This window comes from Peromyscus leucopus, chromosome X (assembly GCF_004664715.2).
Source record: "Peromyscus leucopus breed LL Stock chromosome X, UCI_PerLeu_2.1, whole genome shotgun sequence".
Taxonomy (NCBI): domain Eukaryota; kingdom Metazoa; phylum Chordata; class Mammalia; order Rodentia; family Cricetidae; genus Peromyscus; species Peromyscus leucopus.
This window is the reverse complement of record NC_051083.1, coordinates 98,002,245-98,030,037: the sequence shown is the minus strand read 5'-3', so window position 1 is coordinate 98,030,037 and position 27,793 is coordinate 98,002,245. Positions and strand designations below refer to the sequence as shown.

The window sequence follows — 27,793 nt, the reverse complement described above, 5'->3', positions numbered from 1 at the left end:
CTAGATATATTCTATGTAACCAAAAGTCTTAAAATATTTCTCACTTTGGTTTGCATTGCTATAAATGATCTGTTCTTAGGGTTTTTCTTTATGATGTTGGTACAATCATTTACTTGAAAGATTTTTTTCTAATTGAGTAGTTTGGCACCTTGATTAAAACACAAGGTTTATTTCTATAATTAAATCTGTCCATGACTCCAAATGGCTATTCTACTGAAAATTCCACACTATTTTGATATACTGTATTTCCATTTAGATTTCATGACTGTCTTGTCAACTTTTACCAAAAAAATCCTTGAGTCTTCTAATCTGTAAGCACAAATTACCTCTCTGTTCATGGAAATGTTCTTTAATTACTTTCAACAATGCTTTATATGCTCTGCTATATAAGTCTTAAGTTCTTTTTCTTAAATTGTGGTCACAGATCTGGATCTGCTTCGTTTATATAAATAAATTTTCTTTCATTTACATTTTGAATGTTTGCACAATTATGATTAAGTTTTATATATTGATCTTGTATCTTGTGACTTTACAAGTTTTCTAGTAATTTTGCATTGGGTATATATTTGTATGTTCTTTAAGAATTTCTACACCGAAAAGGATGTCACCTACAAATAAAGATGTGTTTATTTCTTCCTTCTTCCACTGACCTCCCCTCAGAAAAGAAAAAAAAAAAGAACATGACTATAAGTTATTTGGACTATTCCTTTATTATAGAATTAGAAGAGTTAGGTGAGGATTATTTATGGAAATCCCAGAATCAATCAACATTCAAACAGCTCTACTTGATAAAGTTTCTCATACAATCTCAGGACGGCAGTGGGGATTTCTTAACACAATCAGAGTGTGTGCATTCAGATCTCCTTATTCTGAAGTTTATGGAATAATGTAGATATACAGCAAGCTACTGACAAAAGAACTAACTGCTTGTGAATGCAAGTAGAGACTGGCACAGTGGCTAATGAGGCACTGATGGATGAAGAGATATTTCTCGGTGCTACAAGATGAGAGCAGTAAGGCCCTATCTGGGATTCTATAGAGAAAACTAAGCACAGTTCTCCAGGACCAAGACCAAAGTACAATGTCACTTCATGTTCTGAGAGACCTTGATGGCAACTAAGGTATATGCAATGACTAATCTTCAGGAGATCCATTATGGGAAAATACATCAGCACCAAGAATCAAGGAACAAAGAACTGATAATTACCAGCAAATACTGAGCAACACTAGATGTTAACATTTCTAAGAAGCTGTGCCTTTCTAGCACATCCATTCCATTTTTGCAGAAGCATCATCTACATCATCTATTTATACATAGAGCTGATATGTGCCAAGAGTACAAGACAAGCAAAAGAACACCCCAGTTCTTGAGTTTTGTGCACAGATGGTGATAATGTATATGCACAGGATTTTTCACATGAGTTGGTTGCAAAAGTTCTATGCCATCCCATTGCTTTCTGAAGTCTTCAATTAGACAATGACACCCAAAGGTGGTCCATTATAGCTGGGTAGCAATTGGCAGTGATTTTTAATGTTGAGACCTAGAGAATCACAACTACTGCAAGCTGGAAAGTCAATTCTTAGTGGAGATTTGTCTCTGTTCAAGTTGCAAAAATATGCTGCTGTTAAGTAACTATGAATAGTACACCATAAACAAATGTCCTTTAATAACTTACTTGGTTATTAACCTAAGCCATTAGACGTAACCATATATATGTTCAAACCTAAAATAGAAACATTAGTGTAGATATGACTAAGCTTGGGTTGGCAGGCATAAAGTATGTTAATTGCCGAAGAGGCTGATTCTCTAAGAAAGGTGCCAGTAATTAAGCAGTCTTCAAGTCAAATGACTATACAATCTGGTTTGCCAATAGCCAAGAAGTTCAGCATGTTGGATAAGCAGGTGTCTTTAGATGGCAACAAAATATATAGCTGCATGGAAGGGTGGTAGATATTCAGGTCCAGGAAGATTGGCTTGTATCAGCACTAGAGTCTGATTAATAGGTAGAACAGAATCCAGATTCTGGTCTCTCAATGACAAAAATATTGGTAGAATATGATGATGCCACTATGGTTGCAAACAAAGAACCTGAACAAACGAGTCACTAAGAAACAGATCAGTAAAGAAGAGGATAAAAGTTTGGGCTCAGTCCTAGGCACACAAGCTATGGGACGTGGGCCATCAGAGTCAACCAAGATTTCATCCATTGGTAGGAATGTGAAGGTCAATATATTGTCAGAGTTGTTTTTCTGTATGTGTGACTCAGGCTGGAGAGACTTCTATCTGCAAACCTTCAGAATTCTTGAAGGAATTGGCTGTAACTATAAAGTTTCTATTCATTATCTTCACCATTGTTGTTGGGTCAAGTTTGGTGGTGGGCTACCTTCCAACTAACAAGTTCTGGTTGTTTAAATTTCTGGAGATGTAAATGTTTATTCCTGTTTTTAAGGTGATGCCATTGTAACTCATTTGTATTTTGAAGTTTGTGAAAGTTAATAAATCACTAAGGCCAATGGTGAAAGGGGTATGAGTTTACAAAGTGGTTTCCTATCCTCCTCTTACTAGTGAGCTACATTTTTCTCCTTGCTGGAGTTCGAGAACGTTTAGCAAGGCATTCTCTTGTAAAGTGACCAGCCTGGCTACAGTAGAGACATAACTGAGTTTCTTGCTGGCGGGCTCTCTTGGCTGGGGTGACAGGCAATTGGGCTCCCTGAAATTGCTTGGGCTCATGCTTGGGTAGTGGACCTTTGGGGCTGAAGAAGGATTGGTGCTTGGTTGTGGAAGCAAATATTGGAACCTGACTTTCTGACTGTAGGAGTTCTGGCCTGTCTTTGTAGTTTTTGTCCAGCTGAATGCACTGAGTGATCAAATCTGGTAGATTGCCCATTATATCTGTGATTTCTTCTTCATGGGTGGGGTCAGCTTGTCCCTTTTGGAACTGGTCATTCTGACTGGTCTCACTATCACTCAGATTTTGAGCAAACCCTTCAAAAGTAGTAGCATCCTGCTGAGAGTTGTCTCTACTGTCAACCTTAACATTGATAGGAGGGATAATTTCTTGTTTCATGGGTTCACCACATGACTGCTGTAACTCAAGAACAAAGTTTTCATATTGTTTCAATAGATTACTCTGGTTGGACTCAGATACGATGTCACAACTTTGCATTTGCTGGGATAGGTAGTCAAAAAAATGCTTGACTCGGGCATCATCTGCAGGATTGGAAATCTTGAGAGCTGTCAAATAGGTAGTCACACGAGCAAGAAACCCTGTGACACTGGTTGACTCATCATGAAATTGAGGGAGATGGTCACCTGAGTGGGGTAGAGACATCACTGGAGTATCTGGAGCAGGTAAAACTTGCCCTCTTAAAGTGGGGTTATCATCAGTTGGATGCTGCATTTGTGGCTGCAGAATCAGATTGTCTCTTCTCAAAAAGGAAGGCCCTGCCTTTAAGGTAGGTGGGGATTCTGTACATTTCTCCATTGTCTTGTGTCTCCTGGAATTATATAGAACTGAATAGAAATTCAGTATCTGCACACAAGACCAAGAGACAGGCAGTGGTTTGGTTTAGGATCAGAAGACAGTGACATGTACAATTAGGAAACAGCTGTTCAATGACACTAGAGAATGCTGAGGGTTGAGCTGTAGAGATGCCACAAAAATGTTATCTTCTACTCATCACTGTTTCTTCTTCATGGACAATGTCAGTGTTCTACACATTCAGAAGACATATATCACCTTGGGACACAGAAGAGAAGATTTGAATTAATAAATATATAATATCATAGACAGTATTTTTCTGCTCTCTTTCTTTGTAAGCATAGACATTAAACTTCATACTAATCTTTTCTTCTAAAATGTCTTTTATAATCATTGTCAAAGGATTTTAGATTAGAGTTCAAAATAGTATTGGTGATCATCCAGACCAACAAAATTTATAATTTCACAGATAAAAAACAGAGACTCAGAGAAACAAAAATGTTTGTCCAAGGTCACCCAGCTAGTTAATATCAGATTTGGTATGCTCATCAGGGCAGCAATCCAAAATAGCACTTCCTCTAGCTATTCATATTCAGCTTGAGTGTGATGATACATCATGCTCCTGATCATTCAAAACCTGATATGGGGACAAGAGCACTGGATCTTACCAGAGAGATTTTTAGGAATACAGAAAACCAAGTCCCATCAAGGACCCACTGAATAACTTTTCACACTTGGCCAAGATTTTCAATGTGATTAGTGTGTGTAGTGTGGTTTGAGAATTACTTTGTTGAAATTGGAATAATCACTGACTGTATTTCGTGCTCACTACTTTAAGCCTGTATTTCTGCCAGATATCTGAATGCAGTGTTGTTAGTTGAACTGCTTTTTTTTTCTACCATGTCCTTGTCTGAGGTCAAATTTTTGTTGCCATGGAAATAATTAGGACATCACAAGTAAGATGAGCACGTTAGATTGAGAACCTCACAAATAAGAACTGGATGTTCTTAAAGGTATAAAGATCAAAATGTTCAACACCCTTCCAAGTACTGATAAAAAGGATGAAGTAACCAACAAAAATTAAAAATAATCCCCCATCATGTGACATGCCAGTTAGTTTGAACTATTCTTTAATTCATTTCCTTCCATTGACCTTCCTCGTGTAGCATACAATTGAAATGTACTTAAATTGGCTACTAGGAGTCAAAAAAGTAAATCACTGAATCTTTCAAACTACCAGTCTCTCAATGGATAGGCCATGGATCTAGGAAAAAACAAATTATATTGTTATGCTATAGGGGCATAGCAACAAAATAACTCCTCATGACATTCTGCTGTACCCATAGATCAGTGTCTTTATCAACCACCGCCAGAGAAGCTTCTTTCTGCAGTAGATGAGAACTAATCCAGACCCATATCTAGACAATATAAAGATGCTGAGAGACATTGAGATGTCTGTCCTAAATGGGAAGTCTTCATCAAACTCTCTTCCCCAAGGATTCAGGAAGCTATGTAGAAAAGGAGGCAGAGCCTCGGGGATGGTCGGAACAAAGGAAAACTTCCAGACACAACAGGACTGATGAATATATGAACTCATATAGACTGTGGTGGCATCCACAGGACCTGCACAAGTTTAAGCCAGACAGGGCCCCAGTGCTTGGGGGGGGGAGTGGATACCAGCTCCCATACCTAGCCAAGAAGCTATCTCCAATTGACATTCACTTGCAAAGGAATAATTAGTTTTCTCCAGTGGAGTCTCATTGGGTATATTAACCACACTTAAGAGTGGGCCCATGCCCAGCAGTAGATGGCCAACACAAAATGAACTCAGTAGTATTTTTGTAGATCATTTTGTCTCATATTGCTTTGGGTATTTTTTTTTTGTCTTACAGACATTTTGCTTTTATATTAATGATTGCTGTACTTGTAATCTTTATTATTATTATTATTATTATTATTATTATCATTATTAAGGAATTTTCTATTCATTTTACATACCAATCACAGATTCCCCTGTCCCCCCTCCTCCCAAACCCCAGCCTTCCCCTCAACCCACCTCCCTTTCCCACCTCCTCCAAGGCAAGGTCTCCCATAGGGAGTCAGCAGAGCCTGATAGATTCAATTGAGGCAGGTCCAAGCCCCTCTTCCCTACATCAAGGTTGAGCATAGTGTCTCACCATAGGCAAATGATTTCTGATTTGATGTTTTTGGTGTGTGTATATGTTCCTTGTAGATTTTTCTTTGTTTTTGTTCCCCTGGATTGTTTATGTTTGCCTGTTTGATTTCTAAATTGAGAAATAAATGGAGTGAAGTTGGGGAGGATTGGGGAAAAGTTGAGGGAGGGGAAAGTGGGAAAGTGTGATGAGGATATATATATATATATATATATATATATATATATATATATATATATATATATATCCTCAGTGTGATCAATACCTGCAAACCATGAACTTGATGCACTTGGGAGTCCAAGGCAGGGGAGTAAGAGTTTGTGGCAAGATACAGGCTAGCCAGAGCTACAAAGTGAGATGTTATCAATAACAAGCAAGTAAAGAAGACTTTTCGTAGGTTTCATTGAACATTCCTATGCTCTAGACCAATGGAAAATATTGTAAGACTGATACAGTATAAAATTGGGGTCTAGAAACTCTGTGGTAAACACTAGTAGGAATTAATTTTGACCATGAATAACTCATTTATGTGTCAGTTTCCTTTTTAATATATATAGTGAAAATGACTATTGTATCTATGACAGAGAATTGTTCTGTTGGTGTGCTATAAGATAGGTACTCTAGGTGGCAAAAATTGGTAGGATTGCTTCAAAAATTATTTCAGTATAGTTGAGTAATGAATGCTTACTCACGAGGCCAACATTTATCATGTGCCACCAAAGGAGAAAGATAGGAGCCATAGCCTCATTTCTTGTCTCCTTTTCATATCTTAGCATTCTGGAGTCCTGTTCTACCTTCTAGATATCTCCTTTCTAGGTGCCCATCTGTGACTGCATCCCCACCATTCTTGCTAGGTTTCAACTAAGATAATAGGATGTTAGTAAGAGCTAATGATAAGTTCATCCGAGGATATTGCTTTTTACTCAATATACATAACAATCATCTCAGTTACAATACCTAGAAAGCCTGCTTCAGTGGGTCTGGGGTAGATTCCAGGAATCAATACCTTTACAACCTGGCCTGTTCTTGACATGTGGTGTAGATGGTTCCTGTGCAAAGTACAGTGCCTCAAGGAATAAAGATGTATTAGTAGTGTCACAGAGAATTAAGGATTGGAAGAAGTTATATTTGAAAATAAGAAACTGCTCGGGTGATATGGCAGAGGTGACACCCTATTCTACTTTTGCATAAAGCCATAAACAGCTAACACCATCTTTCAATTAGCAGTAGAATGCAATAAACAATGGGCTATACAGAAAGAATGACCTGGGCCCAAATCTTGGCTCAACCAAAAGCTGTATGGTCTGGACAAGTTATGTAATCTCTCTGAAAATCACTGTCCAAACTTTAAAATATTCCTCATATACTATAAGCACAGCATTTCTCTCTATATGTATATGTATAAAATGCATGTGTATGTGTGTACATGTGTATATATATGTTCATATGTATGGATCACAACATTTCTCCTATGGCATTGTTCATGTTAAGTGCATTCCAGTTGGTAACGTATAGCCTCTGGACTAAGTCAAGAATGAATTTTAAATTACAGTTTGTCTTTTGTCTTAACAGTTCTAAATGCGGTTCTCAAAGTATAATGTTTCTCATATTCACCAAGAACATTTTCCCAGTATAATAAACAAATCTATTCATAAAAAGGAAATGTTCATAACAGTTACTTCATGTTGGTTTGATAGTTAACTGAAATGAAAGGAGATCTGCACAGCTTCATGCAGATGGCAAAGGCCCATAAATGATAGCTATCATTTTTCCAGGTCCATAGTTGTGGCATTTGTGTTTTATAATTCAAGTTTCACCTTTTCAGATTTTTGAAAGGTAACACAGGGCATTACTGTTTATTATATAACATTTCCTGCAGTATCTGGGGAAACATCCCATAATTAAGCCATTAAAATTTCAGCAGGAAAAATGTCTGAATATTCATACTGAATTGGATATAGATGAAATTCAGGTCAAATCAGGTCAAGTTTTGCTGCCAACTGGGTTTTAGCAACAAATTAATGAAAAAGTGACTTACATCTCAGAGACCTCTTTGATTTCAGAATTGAAATAAGAGATTGTGGACCTCCAGTAAACTCTTTTTTTTAATTGGAAGGTTATGATTATAACTTTTCCTTTATGTATTTGCCTTTTGCCCTTTCCTTCTACCCTCAGCGATTTCATAACTTTGTGAGGCCTCTTGATTCTATACAGAATTATGTATTCAAGGTGGTTTAGCATTTAATTTTCCTAATTACATAGCAGGGGTGAAACACTTGGTAAAATTAAAAGCATTAGCCCACATGCAAATCATACAATGCCACTGTTGTCAATGGCAAATACGCATTCCCTCAGAGAAAAATCTACCTGGTCATTTCAGTTGGGAAATTAATTTTTCCTGAGGTCATTGATCTTCTATTGCTATTGCAAAGACTGCCAGTCTGAACGATCTAGCCTTAAAGAGACAAAGCAGAAACAAAGCAGCACCCTCAAATAAATATGTTTTAGAGCATCAAACTAGTGTGGCTGGACCAAATCTGATACAAAACTGTGTAGATAATAAGCTTTTTCTTAATGTGGATGTGTTTCAGCTATGACAACCATTACAACAAATAATTTTAATAAATCATTGTGAGCCATTTTGCTTATATTCACTTGGCTCAAAAACAATAGTTTCTCAGAACACAAAATTCCTTTCTAAAACCCTTTGAGACCACATTTGAAGAAATCCCTTGCTATAGATAAGATCTAGAATATCCCACAAAAGAACATGCATTAATTGTTTGGCTTTCATCTTGACTGAAGTACAAGGTGGTGGGACTGTTAAGAAGTAGGGCTTGATGAAAGGTCTGGGTTACCAATACAAGTTTTCAAGGGGATACAGGGTTCATGGTCCATTTTGTATTACTGTGTTTTCATGTCCTGGCCTTTATTAAAATGTGCTTCCACCTTGCCCAAAAGCCCAAAGCAACAGGGCTGACTACAGATCAAAACCTTCAAACCAGTGAGCCAAATTAATCTTCTTCTCCCTGAACATGATTGGTTCTAGTAACAGAAAAATGACTATCTCAGGCCAGAAGCACTCTATTGCCTATAAGAGAACTGTGTGACCTTGCACTATTTTATTTTTAAGCTATTTTAAGCTATTCTTGGGTCTGAGATCATGTAACCACCCAGAAAAGCTATAATTCTCTCTTGTACTTTAAAATGTCTAAGGAAATATGTGGTCATAGGTGCTAAATTGAGGCATTGATCCCTCTCATAAGGGTGAGCAGAGGAGCATAGTATTGGGACTTCTCTGGAGATATGAGTGTGTACTTACTTCTTCTACCATTCAGAAGGATAACTTTGACAAGACATTTTCTTTCTATCTCTGGACCTAAGTATCTTTATCTTAATACTGAAGAGTATTGGGCTTATTAAACTCTAGCATACCCTAGAAATTATAACTCACAAGGTTATCAGAGGAACACAGGAGTGCTTTTATAGGCATTCCTGCTAATATTGGTTCTCAGATTTGATCTTGGGAATATTGCGTGCGCGCGCGCGCACACACACACACACACACACAATTACAAGGTTCTCAGAAACTCCTGGGATTTTACCATATAGAACTTTTTATTTCATATATGGAGAGTATGGGGCATTGGCTCTGGGGTGAAACTTAGTAGCATAAATATTAAATAGGCTCTACAAGTGATGCTGATGCAGAAATTTCAGTTAATACTTTTGAAAAACTTTAGGTTCAATACTTTCTAATGGTACATTTGATTTTAGCATTATCCACATTTTTGGATGGAGGGTGGAGACTGATCTTCACTCTTTAGCTTAGACTGCATTGAAACTTGCTCTGTAGCCAGGGCTGGCCTCAAACTAACCTTCCTAATTTATCAGCCTAAGTGCCAGGATTCCAGGTATGGACCTCAATACTTAAGTTTGTCATTTTGAGAAGTAAAAAATATGTGTCTCCCAAAGCAGCCCTTAAAGTATAATAAGTGAATTGGTTTTTCTAAGCCTTCATGACTTCCTTAAACAGTGTCCCAGCACAGGTGAGGTCTGAGCATGTGACATTTGACTAGTTTGGAGATAAAAGCAATGGAGCTGACCCTGTTCGTGAGACTTTGTGGCTCTATTCCAAAGGAATACGACATTCTACTCTTCTCTATCTATGAATAACAGAAAGTCATCCACATACCCCCTATCATAACTACAACATCCCAGCTGATATTACTTATGTCCTTTTGGCCATTGCAATGAATCAGATCTTTCAGACTTTCACTTAATTTTCAATCTTCTTTCATCCTCAACTGGACCCATATCTTAGCTGCTTATGAAGTTACAAGTACCATGATTATTCTGTCCCAGTTCCTTGGTTTTCCATTATAATGTTTCTTAAGTCCATCAAGGAGGCACATTTGCTGTATGAACATTCCTGCTACATAGCTTTCCCTATATACATGCACTAAGATTTATATCTCTCAATAACCACTTTCATGTTCATTATTTCATTTCCTGGCAACAATTTTGCTGTTTTCCAAGTCATAAACCAAGCTACTGTGATGGTAAATCTAAGTGAGGGAGCAAGGGAGAAGTTTGATACATGAGCAATGTTCTTCAAATGACTCTCATGTAGACTGCTTTATTCTCTGAGATGAGGAAAATACTATTTAAAGATAAAATTGAGATGGTGGGAATAGCGATGGGATGATTATCTTTGTGATATAAGTTCTGAGTCTATATCATTGGAGAATAAGGAGGACTAGAATTCCTCCATGGTGAGATATTAGAACAGAGACTCCGAGAATCAGAAAACAGTGAGGCATCATAAAAATTATATTGTTCTTTCAAACCCACAGATTCTATAACTTGCCTGAACACAGAGATAAAATATGAGGAAATGGCTGTTAAGTGATATACAATCTAGATTCTCACCTGCATGTCTACCACTTAACCCAAACTTTACCCACTGTGAGTCCATACTACAGTCCCTATTCCTAGAGGAGACTTAATGGCTAAGATATACAGGTCTTGTTTACCAATTTGAAGGCTTAGTTTGGTTTCTTTGTCTGTTCCCCATGCTCACATCATTTCAAACAGTACATGCTGTTTCAAGTAAACAATTAGAGAAAGAATGGAAAAATTCTGATCTACAGATCGCACATAGTCATAAAATGAGCCCTTTAAATTTGAAATGAAAGGCCTTCTCCTGCATTTGTGCTCCCTGCTGTCTCTTTCATCTTTAATTCATTAAGTGCAATTCACTTAGTGTTGAACACCACTTGCAACTGATGAGCTGACAGAGCCTAGCCCACTTAGATTCAAACTTCTCTTGCATTTGCAGGTCCCTGTGGTGTTGGGTTACCTGCTGCTCTGTTCAAGGTAGAGAAAGCTTAATATACACAACTAAGTATACATCATGTTTTGTGGTTGCAAGAAATCTTGTAAAAGCCTCACATTAGTAGTGGTTCTCAATCTTTGGGTCACGACCCCTTTGGGGTTGCATGACTCTTTCACAGGGGTCTCATATCAGATATCCTGCAGATCAGACATTTACCTTATGATTCACAACAGAAGCAGAGTTGTGAAGTAGCAACAAAAATAATTTTGTGGTTGATGGTCACCATAGCATGAGAAAATGTATTAGGAAGGTTGAGGACCAATTTATTAGAGAAATCTTATAGATAAGATGTGTGAGGCTCAAGAAACAGAAATTGGTTTGAGTCATATTTATGGGCCACTATAGTATGGTCTAGTCCCAGGCCCTTACTGGTTAGTCTCTTTCTCCGCAAAAAGAAAAAAATAAAATAAAAAAAAAACTTTGGGTGGGAGTAAGCAATGCAGAGATTATATTTTCCATGACACTCTGAAACTGACACTCTGTTACTCTGTAGCTAGTAACATATCACATGCATGTAGAGTATTTTGTGTGTTCTAAGTGTCTGGCTACTATTTCATTTATCTCTTTGATAAGCTGTGACATGGGCAAAGCATGACTTCCACATTCAATCCAACTGGGTAAAATAAGGAGAACATGAAGTTTGCAGGAAAGTGATGGGGGGATTCTGATGGGAGTTAGACGGGAAAGCAAGAAGTGGGTATGATTAAGTTACATTATATACATGTACGAAATTTTCAAATAATAAATAAAAAAGAAAAACGTGTAAAGAATTACAGTGACTTGATGTGAGATTTGGAACTGGAATCCTCAGAATGTGCATCTACCATAACTGTGCCCTTGGAAGAAGTTTAAATAGTATTTTTTTAAAAAAAAAATCCAGAAGTTTGAAATGAGATACTTTGAATCAAAATCCCAATCTCACTTAACCCAGACTGTTAGACCTTGAGCAAGTTACCTCTGTGAGCCTTAGTTTTCACATCTGTAACATCTATGTTGCTGAAAGAACCATATGTGTTTACATATAACTGAAGCAATAACATCTGCACAATTACTGGCATTTAGAAACCATTTATAACATTGTATTTTCTGCAGACACTAGAAAGCTGCTGTCCAAAAATCCTTGTCACTAGCATCTGTTTCTTTCTAGGGTTCTGTATTGTTATAGAAAAGTTATTTGTGCCAAAGTCTCCAGATGTGCAGCAAGGGGGTGGCTCAATATAAGTCATTTAATATGTTACCTGCCCACACGTTTCTCCATTGCAATACTTGTATCACTTGCAATGAATTATTAAATGTCTATGTCTCTTATTAAACTGTGAGATAATAAAAGAAAAATCCAACTTCATCTTTTTTTAAACTCTTTATTTTTTTGTTTTTTATTATTTTATTTTATTTTACAATACTATTCAGTTCTACATAACAGCCACAGATTCCCTTGTTCTCTCCCTTCCTGCCCCCTCCCCTTCCCCCCAGCCCACCCCCCATTCCCACCTCCTCCAGAGCAACTCCTGGAGAGATGGCTCAGCCGTTAAAGGCTAGGCTCACAACCAACTTCATCTTTATATCCCCAGGACACAATATCATTCTTTGTATACACAGAGGCACTCAGTAATTCTTCTTTGAATTTATAATATTTGTCCACAGCAGCCATAGGCACAACTAGATATTGCAGAGCTAATTTTACTGTAGCTACTCGCTATATAATCTTTTATTCTTTGCTAATATGAGCAGATAATCCATCCATGTACCAGTGTATCTTAATGTTTTTATACCTCAGATGCATAAATTAACCATATAGACATAATATAGGTAAAGAACTCTGGCATTTGGGTTAGTGTTCAGGAAGCAGATGTCCAAACCTTATACTTACTCGGTGACCTTTGGAGAGCAGCGAGAAGAAATATGTTTTGTTTGGATGAGTATGTGATTTAGATTGTGCCTATTGCCCTCTTGGAAAAGTTTCCCACTATCCCAGGCACAAAATTGAGATTGTGTAGAGACTTGGAAAGAAAATAAGTGCAAATGAATTAAGACAAGAGTTATTTAAAGACATGGCATTTAAAGCTAAGTTTTAGTGAAGAGGAGAGAATCACTTACCTCTCATGTATTGTTCTCTATGTATAATTGGGCCACAAAGTTGAGCAATGAGTTGAGCAAAAGGGAGATTCTAGAGAATATGAAAACATAAAGTAGAAACAGGTTGGATTATCTCAGTGTAGCAATCCTATTTCTATATCACTATTACTAGAGGAATCCCTTTCCATATGTTGGCTTTCCTTAACTCCTTGACATTGAGACAGACACCGATTTATGTACATCTGTGGACTATACCAGTTGCTTAGACGCTGGCATTCTTCTTAGGCATGTTAATGTCCTTAAGCTTCATTTTCATTATTCATAATTGGGGCCTCTATTATCCAGCACAGATGGTTGATCATTTTATTTAATAAATCTTTAGTGAATGCCTGTTTTGTGCCAGGCACTATATTGGACACTAGGAAACAGTAATGAGCCCCCATGAAGCATAAGCATTCCAGAACAATGGAAATCATGCATATAAACTGCTTAACTGAGCATCTGTTTTATAGCATCCACTTAATATGAGATAGCTACTCTTCTAATACTTAAGATATGAGGATATACTAATTAGGAAAAAGCTTTAGAATTTGATCTGGATTTCAATTCTAGTTTAATGACATCAACATCATGTAATAGCTCTGAGAATTTAGATGTGTTTTAGACTTCATTTGTGCCAAAATTCTTCACCTATAAACTAATAACGGTCATAACTTTCTGTAAGTTTGGGGAATACAACTTATCCCTTCTAAAGGCCAGTAACTCTGGTCTAAAACTGGTCTAGGCTGATCAAAAATAAAATGCACCTCATACTTATTGAAATTTACTAAAACAAAAAGGAATGTAAATGAAAGAATATTGTTACAAAGACCAGAAACAGGTCACATTCTGTGTACAGATATTGCAGAGACTGACCCTCCATAGGTAGGAATTAAATAGCTCCCTGCTTAGAATCCACCACAGGTGAGAAAACACTGTTGTTATACTTATCCTCTTTCCTTATAACAGGCTCAAAATGCAAACTTGGAACCCCACACTCAAGAAGGCCATGACTACTACTCTCTTTCTCATAAGTCATATTCCAAATAACATCTAACTTTCTATGTGTAAAGCTGGCTTAAAATATGTTTTATTGGCTATATAATTTACAAATATAAAATGAATTTACTTGAAAATCTTAGTTAATGATTTTGTTTTTGTTTTTGTAGACAAGGTCACACTATGTAGCCCCAACTGGCATGGAGTTCACTATGAAGCAGGCTGGCCTTGAACCTATAGAGATCCACCTGCCTTTGCCTTCACAGTGCTTGGATTAAAGGCCTGCACCATACCTAGCCTCAGTTAATGGGTTTTGGCAAATATATGTATCTGTTTAACACCGCCACATCTGAGGTATAGAAGATTTCTATCACTCCAGATTCAGTCATGTTATTTTTCAGTTAGTTTGCCCATCATTTGTTGTAAGCCTCCACCAATTTACTTTTAGGTTGACTTTTTCTCAATATTTAATATAAGTTGTATTATACAATATGTGGCTTTTTGTGTCTGGTTTCTTCATTTATGTTTTCAAAGGTTCACCCATGTTGTAGCATGTCTCAATATTTCATTCCCCTTACTTGCCAAAACTATTCCAGGGAATGCATATAACACATTCTATTTCATGTTACTGATGGAGTTTCTGAGATGTTTTTCATTTCAAGGAAATACAAATAAAGCCCCTAGGAAAATTTGCATAGCGTTCTGGGAGCATACATATAATTTCTTGTTCCCAAATTCATTTAAGTACATTTGACAAATAAGAATACTGTGTATTTAAAGTGTAACGTGGTATTTTGATATATGTATGCACAGTGAAATGCTTATTAAAATCATTTCTTTTGATTAAATACATAGAAGATATTTATGAGATAAGTCAATGTTTACCTTAAGAAACTAAAAACCATTTCCTAGAGTGCCTGTACCATTTTGCATTCTTAACAGCAGTTTATTATTATTACTATAATATACCTTGTCAATACTTGTCATTGAAATGTTCAGCCTTTATATTTTATATTTTATGTGTACCTGTTGTCATGGGTAATTTTGAATGACAGAAGTTGTTTGTACCTTCTCCTATTGTTTTTTTTACTATAATATTTACCTTTATATCTATTTTGCTTTTTTATAATTAAAACTGCATTGTAAAAAACTTTCCAAATAAAAATTTGATGCAGTGAGATTAGTCAGACCCAAAGTCTATACATGATCTTCTATACAATTAGAAGTTCTAAGGATGAGGGGCCCCCAACTGTGCTGTGGATATTTTCTATAAAATAAAAACTGATGGCATGACAGGAGGAGTAGTGGAAAGAGAGGAGAATTCTGAAGGAAGGGAGAGAACTGCACAGAGGAGAAGCAGCATGTAGAACTCTGAAGCACAGCACTGCAAGTATAGATTTATAGAAATGGTTAATTTAAGATAAAGAACAGTAGCAAGAGCTGCCATGCATACAGTTATAAGTGATATAAGCGTCTGAGTGATTATTTATAAGTGATGTGGACTGCGGCTTGGGAACTGAGAGAATCTCAGCTACACAACTGATCAGCCTCTGAATAGGTGAGACAGTTGATTGGCTTGAACTGTTTGGGAGGCATCTAGGCAGTGGTACCAGGTCCTGGGCTTGCTGCATGAGATAGCTGTTTGAAACCTAGGACTTATACAGGGATGCTTGGCTCAATCTGGGAGGAGGGGACTGGACCTGCCTGGACTGAGTCTATCAGGTAGATCTCAGGCCTCGGGGGTGGCCTTGATCTGGAGGTGGTGGGAATGGGGGGTGGGCCGGGGGAAGGGGAGGGGGCAGGAAGGGGGAGAACAAGGGAATCCGTGGCTGTTATGTAGAACTGAATAGTATTGTAAAATAAAATAAATAAATAAATAAATAAAATAAAAAAAGAAGTTCTAGAGCTTCATACTGGCTTTCAAACATTTAAATATTTATTTAAACCTAGTATTATTTAAACCTAAAAACATTAATTATATTTTATGCATTTATCCACAACAAAAAGTCAATTACAGAGTTAAAACTGGATAATTAGCTTCACACCCTCTTTCATGAATCATGGGTCCGCTATGTGGATTTAAATCCTTCCTCATTACCTAATATTTATCTTTTTTCATACTCCTTTATACATTTTATACTGTATCCACATATATGTTTGTTTACATATGTATATATGTGTATATATACAGAAAGAGAAAGAGATGGAGAATAGGGAAATGAAAGATTATAGATAAAATCTAATCTACAGACTGAACAAGCTGTGCTTACATATTTAGTAATATTTGTATATTTATACACACATACATTAAATTAACAATACTCAATGAAAAAGAGGCCATGAATTTGAAATAAACAAGGAGAAGGTAATATGGGAGTGTTTATAGGGCAAAAAGAAGGAGAAAATGATGTAATTATATCATAATCTCAAAATTAACAGAAATAATAAAATAAATAGAATGAATTAGTTTTACAGGGATGGGTGTAAAGGTCTTTATACCTTTTATGAAATGCTGTGAGGAATGATAAGAAAAGGTATACTAGGAAGTAAGGACCAGTGAAACTACATATCCAGAAAGCATTTGTGGGGTAAAAATGAACAATTCTGTGAACAACAAACATTAATAGCATGGATAAATCAAAGCAATAGGTTTAGAATTCTACAAGATGCATTTTCTGCTATTGAGAACTGTGGTGATATATTGTGTACCCAATATATTATATACCCTAGTAAATTTACCTGGTGACCAGAAGACAGAGCCAGCCACTAAATTAGTCATAGAAGTCAGGCAGTGGTGGCACAAGCCCTTTAATCCTATCACTTGGGAGGCAGAGATTCGTTTGGATCTCTGTGAGTTTAAGGACACACTGGGAACAGAGCCAGGCAGTGGTGACACACACCTTTAATCCTAGGATTTGAGATCTCATGTCTTTGCTTGGGAAGGACACATACCTTTAATCCCAGGAAGTAATATGGCAAGACACAGAAAGGTATACAGGGTGTGAGGAAACAGGAAGTCTTGCTCTGGAGGCTGAGGAGTTGGTAAGGTTAAGTTGGCTGTAAGCTTGTTCTGCTTCTCTGATCTTTCACGTTCACCCCAATATCTGACTTGGGTTTTCTATTAATAAGACTGTTTAGCAATTCATGTTACAGAGAACTATCTAATACTATTGTACACATCTTGGATAAGAATGGAGCTTTCAGTCATTGCATATGGGAATATTTTAAAGCAGAGACAGGCATTAAATGAGGACTGCATGGATGTCTCCAACTATTTCTATGAGAATATAAAACAAGTAATAGCTAAATATAACCTCTGGCACTTATCTAAATGTGACCTGTGCTTTGTTCTGTCTTTGGTTCCCCTCTAGTCCCTACTACTTGTTCTTCATAGAGTAAATAAAGAGTTTATCTTTCTTTGAGTTGTCTGACTTGTATGTTTCCTAAATAAGAAGCTCAGGTGATGGACTTGCAGACAAAACAAGTTAATAAGGTGTTTTTGTCTATAATTCTCTGCCTGTCACAACTCCCATTAGATATAGCATGTAGTTTATGAACTAGTCTAACTAGGTAATCATGGAAGACTGGAGGAAAGTCAGAGAGAAAGAAATCAAAGCTTCTAAATATGAATTTCAAAGCAGGGCAGCAGATGAGGACTTCCAAACTCCTTCTCAGCTTGGTTTTCACATTTGCAAAGACCTATCAAAAATTGTCCATCTGCCAAAGCTTTTTCTATCCCACACCCTCTAGCCTTGATATGGTACTGTATGTTTTTAGAATACTGCTTACTTCAACTGACAGCTTTTTTTTAAATAGACCCATCAGGAGTGCTAGAGCTTTAATTCATCTTCACACTTTAAGTGTCTGTCAGACGTCAAGTCATTCTAACTCCTGTGAGGAAGTGTCACTGTAAAGGAAATTGGTTGTAGCATGCCACTTGACCTTAGGGATTCAGTCTTCAGGGATTCTTGAAAGTTATTCCAGAGTGACCTTTTTTCCAAGCCACATGGTCTCCTATTTTCATTGAAAAAAGTAATTCAAGAAAAAACAAGATGAAAGTATGAAAAAATATCCATTTTTGTCTGTAGATGAACCTGTATTATCCAAGAAACAAAACATGGAAGCAGCTTCCTTAGGGATGATTAACCACACCAACCATCAAATGGGTTTCAGTTAAAGTAGAGGCAATGTACTGTACTGAGTGCCCTCAAGTGCATTTGCCATTGATAGTGGCAGGATATACAGGCCACTTGTGTTTGTCTATCTTACAGTCTTTCTTTTGCTCAAGTGACTCATTTTATTTTAAAGTTATCATACAAAGTTATGGGTCTCATACAATTTTCAATCAATCATTTTCATCTTCAAATGTACTTTCTATAAGAACTGACATTAAAAAGTGACAAAAGTAAAAATTATCTAGCTCATGTATCATCTCAAAACAAGAAATCCACTTGTTTTATGTCATTACAGGAAGACAATAAAGACCATGAAACACTGATGGAGTCTTACTAATTCTAAAGAAGATAAATATTATTCCTAATTTTTGTCACTCAATTATAAACCCTAAAGATTCTATATTTAACAGTGATAAAAGTTGTGATTTTTAGTGACTTATACAGGCATTGTCATTACTGAAGAAGACAAAGGAATACTGAAAACAAACCATGATCTCACAATTAATATACACTGTTTCTACAGCAAAATTGTGTTTCATTTTCTCATACAGTATACCTGATTAGTGGCAAAGATGTGGGTTTAATCAATTAAAATCCATTAAGATTTTGTTTGTAACAGCTCAAAAACCAGTATCTGGGGCTGGAATTTAACTGAGTGGTATATCATGTGCTTAGCAGGAATAATGCCAAGGGTTCAATGCCTATCACTAATACATAAATAATGAAAGCATGTTTGAAGAAGTAAAGAAAGTTTTGCCTTGCTGAGGACTACAAATTGCTTCTGAAAAATATAAAAGAGGAAATTCTATTAATTACTTAGGATATAAGATAGAGCTACAAAAAAATTAGACCCCAGAAGGTACAACAGTTTTTTGCTTATTACAATATAAAGCATGTTCCAAGTATACCACACAATCCCACAGGCCTGTCATAGAAAGATCCAATCGAACTTTAAAGGACATGCTAAATAGACAGCAACAGGTAACAATGACTTCTAGAAATAGATTACATAATGCTTTATTAACCTTGAATTTTCTCAGTGCTGATGAGAAAGGGACAACAGCTACGGAGAGACATTGGACAACAGAAAAAACTTCTGAGCTAAAGCAACCAGTTTACTTCAAAGATGTGTTAACCTTGGAATGGAAATCAAAATACATCCTACGTTGGGGAAGTGGTTTTGATTTTCGTTTCTGAAGGATAAAAAAAGCTATGGATACCAACAAAATTAATCAAAATTCACTTTGAACAGGAAAAAGACCTCGATAAGGAGAAGTAATAGCTCATCCACCAATGTGACAATTCTACAAATTGTAAGAAAAACTCAACAAATAAGGGTCAGGGCAGGTTTCTGTTTTTTGTCTTTACAGGATAATAGGAATACCCATCTTCAAGAAATCATAAGGCCTTGGACACCCAGACATCTACAGCAGAAGGAAAGAACCTATTAATACCAATATACTCTAAAGAGCAACATCTCACTGCCTAACATCAGTATCTATTTAACTCTAGAGTAATTGTGGTCCCGATTCAATTATAAATCAAGCTGGCTTTGGAGTTGGAATGTGGCTCTCTCCTTCTCTAAACCCAAACATGTTGTTAAAAGAAAAAAATTAAGAGATTCTGTTTCATATTGGAAGAGCCAACTGGTGTAAGACAAAAGAAAACCAACTATCTAAGGACCATTGTTATCAAGATTCTATTTCTCTCCATGCTTATTCTTGATTTCTCAGAATCCTTCCTTACATGTCATGTCATCTTTAAATCCAAACTTTCCATTTTGATATTAATAATGTTCAAGTTTTCCCATTGAAAATAAGTCTTCCCAATAGCAATCTCAAGTTTCCTGGAAGAAGATAGGGCCCCACAACAATGACTCTGCTTGGTCCAGAAAGATGCCACGGTACCTAAGAACATTATTCAATGATCAGCTTTGGACTGAAAACTGTTCAGGACTGTTCTAAGATGAGATGGTCCATCAAAAAACACTTCTAGCCAGAATCTCAGACAATCTTATCCATTACTGAGACTGGCTTCAGATTCTATGGCTAGCCCTATTGAGACCTAACTATTTAAGCTTTCTTACAGAATCCCACAGAGATACCATCACGCCCTAAAGAGCAGGAAATAATTCTAAGAAAATGACACCCCTCTCCCAACGTTTTCATATTTCTCAGGGTTATGGATGAATGGTTATAGGGTTGAGTATAGAACAATAAAATTTGAACTCAGTATTCTCCTTTAAAAAGGAAAATGTATAGGAATAGAATATTAAGGTAGATTATTGTATTTACTAGTAAACTAATTCAGTAAAATATCATCCTTAGATAATTTGCACTGATATGGATTCTTGTATACTGATACATATGTAAACTCTTCTTATATTCCTATTTAAGATAATTTGTATATTGATACAAATACAAAACTGTATTTATTGTACACATATTCCTACTCCTGTTTGAAATATTTTATATATTGATGCAAGTATAATATTATATGTATCATACTATATGTATGTTCTACCTCTGTTTAGGATATTTTGTATGTTGATACATATTGAGGATATTGTTGTCATATTGCATATTGCACTATATATTTCTACCTCTGTTTAAGATATTTTGTGTATTGTCACAATTTTGAGGTCATTGTCCTTATGTGGAACATCTGCTTACAGACCATTCACCTTGTTAATGTGAAGCCTTAGTCCTTAAGTTATTTGGGTAGATAAGTCTTACAAAATTATAGTCACCTATGCTTGTCATTTCTATAGTGATGTTAGTCAGGTTGTCCAGATTTACAGAAACATATGTCAGATGGATAGGTAATCATCAAACATTTCCTAGACCTAGAGAATATGGTATTTAAATGTTTCAATAACTTAGAATTCTGTTGATGTGAGACACGATTGCTCCTGGCAGCACTGATCTGATCCCAAGAGAATGGTGGGCTTCTAAGGCATTTCCATCTGGAAATTTGTCTTTTTCTTGGCACAAATTGGCCTGCTGGGCGAAGAACTACCCTTGCTTCAACTGCTGACAGTATGAACACTGTCCTTTCAGGACAAGCAGGACACAAGGAAAAGTGACTACTGAGCCTTGCCAAGACAGGGTAAGATGCTCTTTCAAAATTTCTGCTTCTGAAAATGGTCTGTCAGATATTCAAGGCCTGTAGCCAAGCTGGATGCCCCAATGATGCTGAAAAACTTTAGGTGACTGTCTAGGCTGTCAGCTGTCTCTGTCTAGACTCACAAGAATTTCAGAAATTGCTTGCTTGCGTTTTCCATTTTCTCAGGTATTATTCTTCTTCTTTCTTGGGTCTTCGGTAGAGTTGAAGACTAGTAAGTTATGGTTATGATCTTTTCATACCTTAGCTAGAACACATTAGTACTAGAGTTAGAATCTTCAAGCCAGGACAGCTATTGGAGTAAACTCAGTAATTTGCCATTTACCCATGTTCTGGACGCTTCTGGACATTTAGCATGTCTTTCTTGTTTGATGTTATTCTTGTTGGTTGTAGTTCCATTTTTGTTAATGTTATTACCCTTTGTTTTTCATGGACAATGCTCGATAATTATTCTTATTGTATATAGTTTGCATTAACATTAGAATCTTCTTATTTAGACAAAAAGGTGAAATGTAGTGGTATTTGCTCTGCCTATGATCTTGGAGTATATGGCCCAAAGGAGGCGGTGCTTCCTGCCATTGTATGTGACCTCTTATAAGGAGTTGGAGAATAGTCACATGCCCCTTCTCCCTGCTCCTGCCTGTGAGGTGGATTCACTCCCTGTCAGAACAGACAGAGGACAACTTTGGCAGGCTACTCCATTCTGTATTCGTGAGAGTATTTCCTCAATTTATACTTTAATAAATTCTGTTACCTATTTAATAGACTCATGTGGGTTGATCATAATAGTGTGCCACTGGGGTGGGTTTTGAGGTTTCAAAAGCCCAGTCCAGGCCCAGCGTTTCCTTCTGCCTACTGCATTCAGATCAGGTATAAAGTCCTTAGTTACTTCTCAAGCATCATGTCCCTCTACTTCCCACCAGGATGATGATGGAGTAACCATCTAAAACTATAAGCAAATTCCCAATTAAAGGGTTTCTTTTATAAGAATTTTCTTAGTCATGGTATCTCTTCACAGCTGTAGAATAGTAACTAAGGCAGTGGATTTAGTAAATTTGGAAATTTTCCTGTGAAACTTGTTTATCATTTACATATACTACAATTAATATGTGAAAGACAGAGATTAATTTCCATTTATGGATGACAAAGGCAAAGGAATCCACCAGGGAGGTCAAATGTCCTAAATGTCCACCCTGTATTTTATAGCTAATAAGCTACCCTGTGTCTGTCTGTGAGCTTCTTTGTTTATTGCTGCCTCTGTTTGAGACATAAGGAAATGCCTAATGTTGGGTCAAGCCGACCAAAGGGGAAGGCTGACAGTTACACAAAACAGCAGGACTGGGCGTGTATGCCAGTTTTAGGGGCCCAGAGAAGTAGTAGAAACTTGTGCAAGAAATCTCACAATTTAAACTAAATACTGTCTGTCACCTCTTAAAACCAGAGAAAAAGTTTTTATTAAAGGTTGCCAAGGAATATTCTGGTTACTCCAGATAGCCTATTGATTTATACAAATACACATGTAGACTAGAATAACAAATCATATTTGCTTTCAGAAACACTGTCTTGTGTTCCTGAGAAGACTGGTAATTTTATGAGCCCTATTGATTTCTCTAAAGTAACAGGGTTTAGGCTTGAGCTCCCGTGTCCATGGGAGAGAAGAAGGGCTGGCACCTTCAAATACTGAGATTGTTTTTGATAATGAGGAGTAGGCTGAGAAATTTATGCCCTCAAATATCTATGCCTCTTCCAATTCATTATATTCAATTTTTCTGTTTTTTTAATTAAACACCTCTAGTTTTCATAAAGAGGATACTGAATAAAATTCATTAAAAAGGAGAAGAAACCTCTGGTACAATGTTTATAATAAAAAATATGCAAAGTAATCAAATATTTGAACATGGTCATCTGATAAATGGACAAAAGAGAGAAACAGAGCATGTATGTTTAGATTTAATAACCTAATTAATTACACTTAGGGTGAAATGTTTAAAGAAATAATTTTTAATCTTTGTATATGCCTTGTCAATGATTCTCAAGGTATGTATCAAAAACAATCTCAGTATTTGAAGGTGCCAGCCCTTCTTCTCTCCCATGGACACCCTCTGAACTCTGAACTTCCAACTTCCATTCTAGCTCCCCATCTTATACCAAAAATGAGCTCAAAAACAAAGGAAGCCAATTATTGCTGATATGTCATGAGGACACAGGAGTTGTTAACAATCACTATTCACTTCCTTCATGCTATTTTGAAAATTACATTTTCCTACAATGAAGACAGTAATGTTATTTCATATAGTAACTACACAAAAGTTGTAACACTCACAGACACTTCATAAATACTGAGTTTTCTCCTTTTGAAAATGACTGTGTGCAGAGCTAACAATCAATCTGAATAATTTCTGAATATCACAAAAATGTGCAAAGGATTGTGAGCATAGAGGGATGCCAGTTAATGGTGATGATGATGATGATGATGATGATGATGATGTGATGGCTTAAGAATATTGTAGCTGGTGCAAAAAGGAACCATGGTTCTGGACATGATGCTATAGCCAACAATCCTAGCACTTAGGAATCCTAGCCATGTTTTACTTCCAAGTCATGAAACAGAATGTTAGAGATCATCCTGAGATATATCTGTTTTCTCCCTCCCCCCACTCTAAAAATAAGGTGATTCATGGTAACGACAGAGTGCCCAGCAGACAATAAATAAGTTTCTCAAATTCTAAACTTAACTTCTGGTTATAGTCCTCATGCAACAAGCTTAAAAGAAGCTGCTCAATCCCCAAAGCAAGTACACACCTGAGCAAAATGGAAAAACCAGAGCTGCTCTTAAAATAGAGCATTAAGGTCCAAGGTGAGCAAACCTCTGAGTCTCCAATTAAAGGGTCTGTCTGACAGGCAGCTAGAAAGAATTCTAGCTAACTTACCAGAGGTTAGTTGGCCTCCACAAGAGCCAATGGGAAGGTAGTAAAGTTTGAGTTCCAGTTCATAAGTTATCTGAGGGTCACAGTGGATAAGTACGAGTTAAGAACTTAGGGGACATTCAGTATAAGCATGCTTACAGCCTTTTGTGAGTTTCACTCCAGCCAAGCCTCCAGGATCTCACAGTGAAGATCAAAGAAAAAAAATGCTCTGCTGTTATCAGCATGTGGAGGGGGAAAGTAACCATTATGAAATCCAGCAGAGCGTTCTGTTCTTCTTAACAAGGCATGCCCTGGGAAGAAAATATTTAATCAAAACCTAATTCAGTAGATTTTTATCAGCACTTAACCTTCCTGGCTATTGGACATTCAGAAACCCAGTCCTCTCCAGACTTCTCTGTAAAGATCCCATTGTAGTCCCCCCCCCAGACGTTTAATGGAAAGGAAGAGAGACATACAAATGCATCCCTTACCAGTTATTCTTTCTCACACACAGAACTTGAGAAGCACTTGCCATAGGTACATGCTTACCAAAAACTGGGGATGACTTACTAAACTACGGAATGCCACTTCTCCCCTCATACCTTATCAGTACATTAGAAAAGGGCCGTCACCAGGCAGTGGTGACACACACCTTTAATCCTAGCACTCGGGAGGCAGAGCCAGGCGGATCTCTGAGGTCGAGGCCAGCCTGGTCTACAGAGCGAGATCCAGGACAGGCACCAAAACTACACAGAGAAACCCTGTCTTGAAAAACCATAAAAAAAGAAAAGGGCTGTCTGTTTCAGCTGATTTTGTTTCCCTTTCAGAATACATGTGCAAAGCAGAATAAAAAGCAAGAAAGGCAATGTGAAAGTCCCAAACAATCAGAACCAGACAGAAAAATGTGTAAATAGAATAAAATTCTGCCCAATGTTTATGCATGTGACATGTTACCTGCTTCAGGTTCCTGCCTTGACCTCCCTATTATGATGGACCTGGATTTTTGAATTACAATAAATCATTTATATTCTAGGTTGATTCTTGTTAGAGTATTTTTATCATAGCAACAAAAGTGAATCTAGAATAATATTTTATGATTATATCTATTACTTATAGAAAACTATACAATGATCATTAATGAAAAAAATCTTTAAAAATTGAAAATCAAAGAAAAAATAAACTGTGATTAATAGACCAAAGACTTTATTGGAAAAGGAGACATATGACAACAAGAACATATGGGTCATGTAAACAGGAATAGAAACTCTAAGGTGTGTGAAAAATAGAAATGTTACAACACACAACAATGTAACTCATGTTCAAATACATGTCAGTGGATAAACTGAGTAAGTTGATCCAGCTAGAAAAATAAAAGTGACTATGAGAATGTGAAAAGCATTTTCAGATAGGAGGATGGAGATAAGATGCCTAAGAGGTAGAGTGGTACAGTCGAATAGGACATTTAACTGCTAATGTTTGGTAGCACACTGAGCTAATTAGGGTTGATATGAAAATAGCTAGTAGGCAAAAGCTCTAAGGCCTAATAGAAATATATAGAAAATGTTTATTTGGGAGTTGAGTGGTGGGCCCCACAAAAGAGCAAAAACAAACAACAACAGGTTTTTATATATTTTATAGACACATTCAAATATCATGTTCTATATCACTACATATATAGTATATGTCAGAAAGAATAAGTGAACAAGAAGTTTATGTATTGTTTATACACACGCCCACACATATACTATTTTATGTAAGAAACAAAAAAAAACATTGAAAAATACACTGCATCCTTAATGAAGAATATCTTTGTTAAGCTAATGAATATACTAGGCAAGGTTGCAGAAGGAGTCTATGAGCTTGCTCATATGATAATAGAAAACTCCCAAATTATAAAACAAAGAGGAAAAGGAATCAGCAGATTTCCTTTGTTTCAGTGGATGGTCTCATACATATGGGCACCACTAATTAGACGTACTTGGTTATCAAAAATAATAGTAAAATTAAGATATGAAGTTGGGTGGGGGACATGTTAGAGGAAACTGAACAGGGGAAAATGAGGGTGGATATAATCATGTTTCATTGTGTCCTTGTATGAAATTATCAAGAATAAAGAAAAATTAATATAAGAACTCAGAACAGACAATGCAAGGACTACACATAAAATGGAAGGATGAGTAGGAAGAAACATATATAATAACAATGGGGAATTTTTCTCCCAATTAATGCCAGGTATTAAATAAAGGTCTAGTAATCATAAGGATCATCAATCAGGAAAATTTCCTCCCTCCAAAATTAAAACATTTTTCTGATAGCAGTGCTGTGGATGACTGATTGATAAATAAAACACTGATTGGCCAGTAGCCAGACAGGAAGTATAGGCAGGACAAAGTGAGAGGAGAGGTGTGGGAAGTGGAAGGCTGAGGCAGAGAGACACTGCCAGCTGCCACCATGACAAGCGAGATATAAGGTACCAGTAAGCCACGAGCCACATGGCAATTTATAGACTAATAGAAATGGGTTAATTTAAGATATAAGAACTAGGTAGCTAGAAGCCTGAGCCATTAGGCCAAGCAGTTTAAATAATATAAGCTTCTGTGTGTTTATTTTATAAGTGGGCTTGGTGGGACCCAGAGAGAAACTCTGCAGCTACATAGCAGGGAATATTATTTTCTAACTTCAGAAAATTAGATATAAAATATTTTTAAATGAGAGGGGCAATTCATACTCATACAATGGCAAATATGCTAGAAAGAAGATATGGAATAAAATATTTAGTGTTAAGAGAAAAATTCCACTAATCTAAAATGCAGTCCCTACAAAAGCATCTTTCTAAGCTGAAGGAGAACATAACAAAATATATTATCAGTAAACATACTAGGCAAGAAATATTACAAAGAAAATAGTATTAGTCAGAAGGAATGAGTGGTGATAAAGTAAGGTAAAATTTTTACTTCATTTCTTATGTACATGTATTTACTTAGGTGCATTTCCATGAAAACTATGATGGAAAGAATAGGAAGGAGCAATTGGGATTGTGGTGATATTTTATTTGTATGTTAATTTAAAGCTTGCCTGGAGATCAGAGGAACTAGCAAGACATTAATTAGGTAAACACAAAAGTCAGGCAATGGTAGCACAGGCCTTTAATGTGATCACTTGGCAGGCAGGGTCTCTGTGTGTTGAAGGTCACACTAGGGAACAGAGCCAAGCGTGGTGACACACGCCTTTAATCCCAGTACCAACCATAGAGACCTGGAGGTCTGTACAGATAGACAGTGACAAGGAAGTGAGGTAGCTGGGTTAAGAGCCAATGAGAGGGCAAAACAGCAAGGCAATAAAGGCGTGAGTAGACAGGAAGTAACTCACTTTTGGTAGCTGCAGATCTGGAGAGGTAAGGTTGGTGGCTATCACAATTTCC

The 27,793-nt window shown here is 36.7% G+C and overlaps 1 protein-coding gene across 4 annotated transcripts in view; it reads right to left on the bottom strand.

The window, feature by feature from the left end:
* Window positions 1-694: 694 nt before the first annotated feature.
* The window catches only part of Rtl4 (retrotransposon Gag like 4), a 346,639-nt gene continuing 319,540 nt past the window's right edge, over window positions 695-27,793 (bottom strand). For 3 of the 4 annotated variants that reach the window (XM_028876915.2, XM_028876918.2, XM_028876917.2), the window contains 2 exons: window positions 13,152-13,221; window positions 695-3,740 (listed from right to left, as the gene is read on the bottom strand). In XM_028876915.2, the coding sequence (XP_028732748.1) occupies window positions 2,571-3,485 (915 nt within the window). In that variant the 5' untranslated portion in view covers window positions 3,486-3,740; window positions 13,152-13,221 and the 3' untranslated portion in view covers window positions 695-2,570. Of the gene's footprint in view, window positions 3,741-13,151; window positions 13,222-24,531; window positions 24,988-27,793 lie in introns of those variants that run through there. The other variant, XM_028876923.2, reaches the window with a different exon arrangement.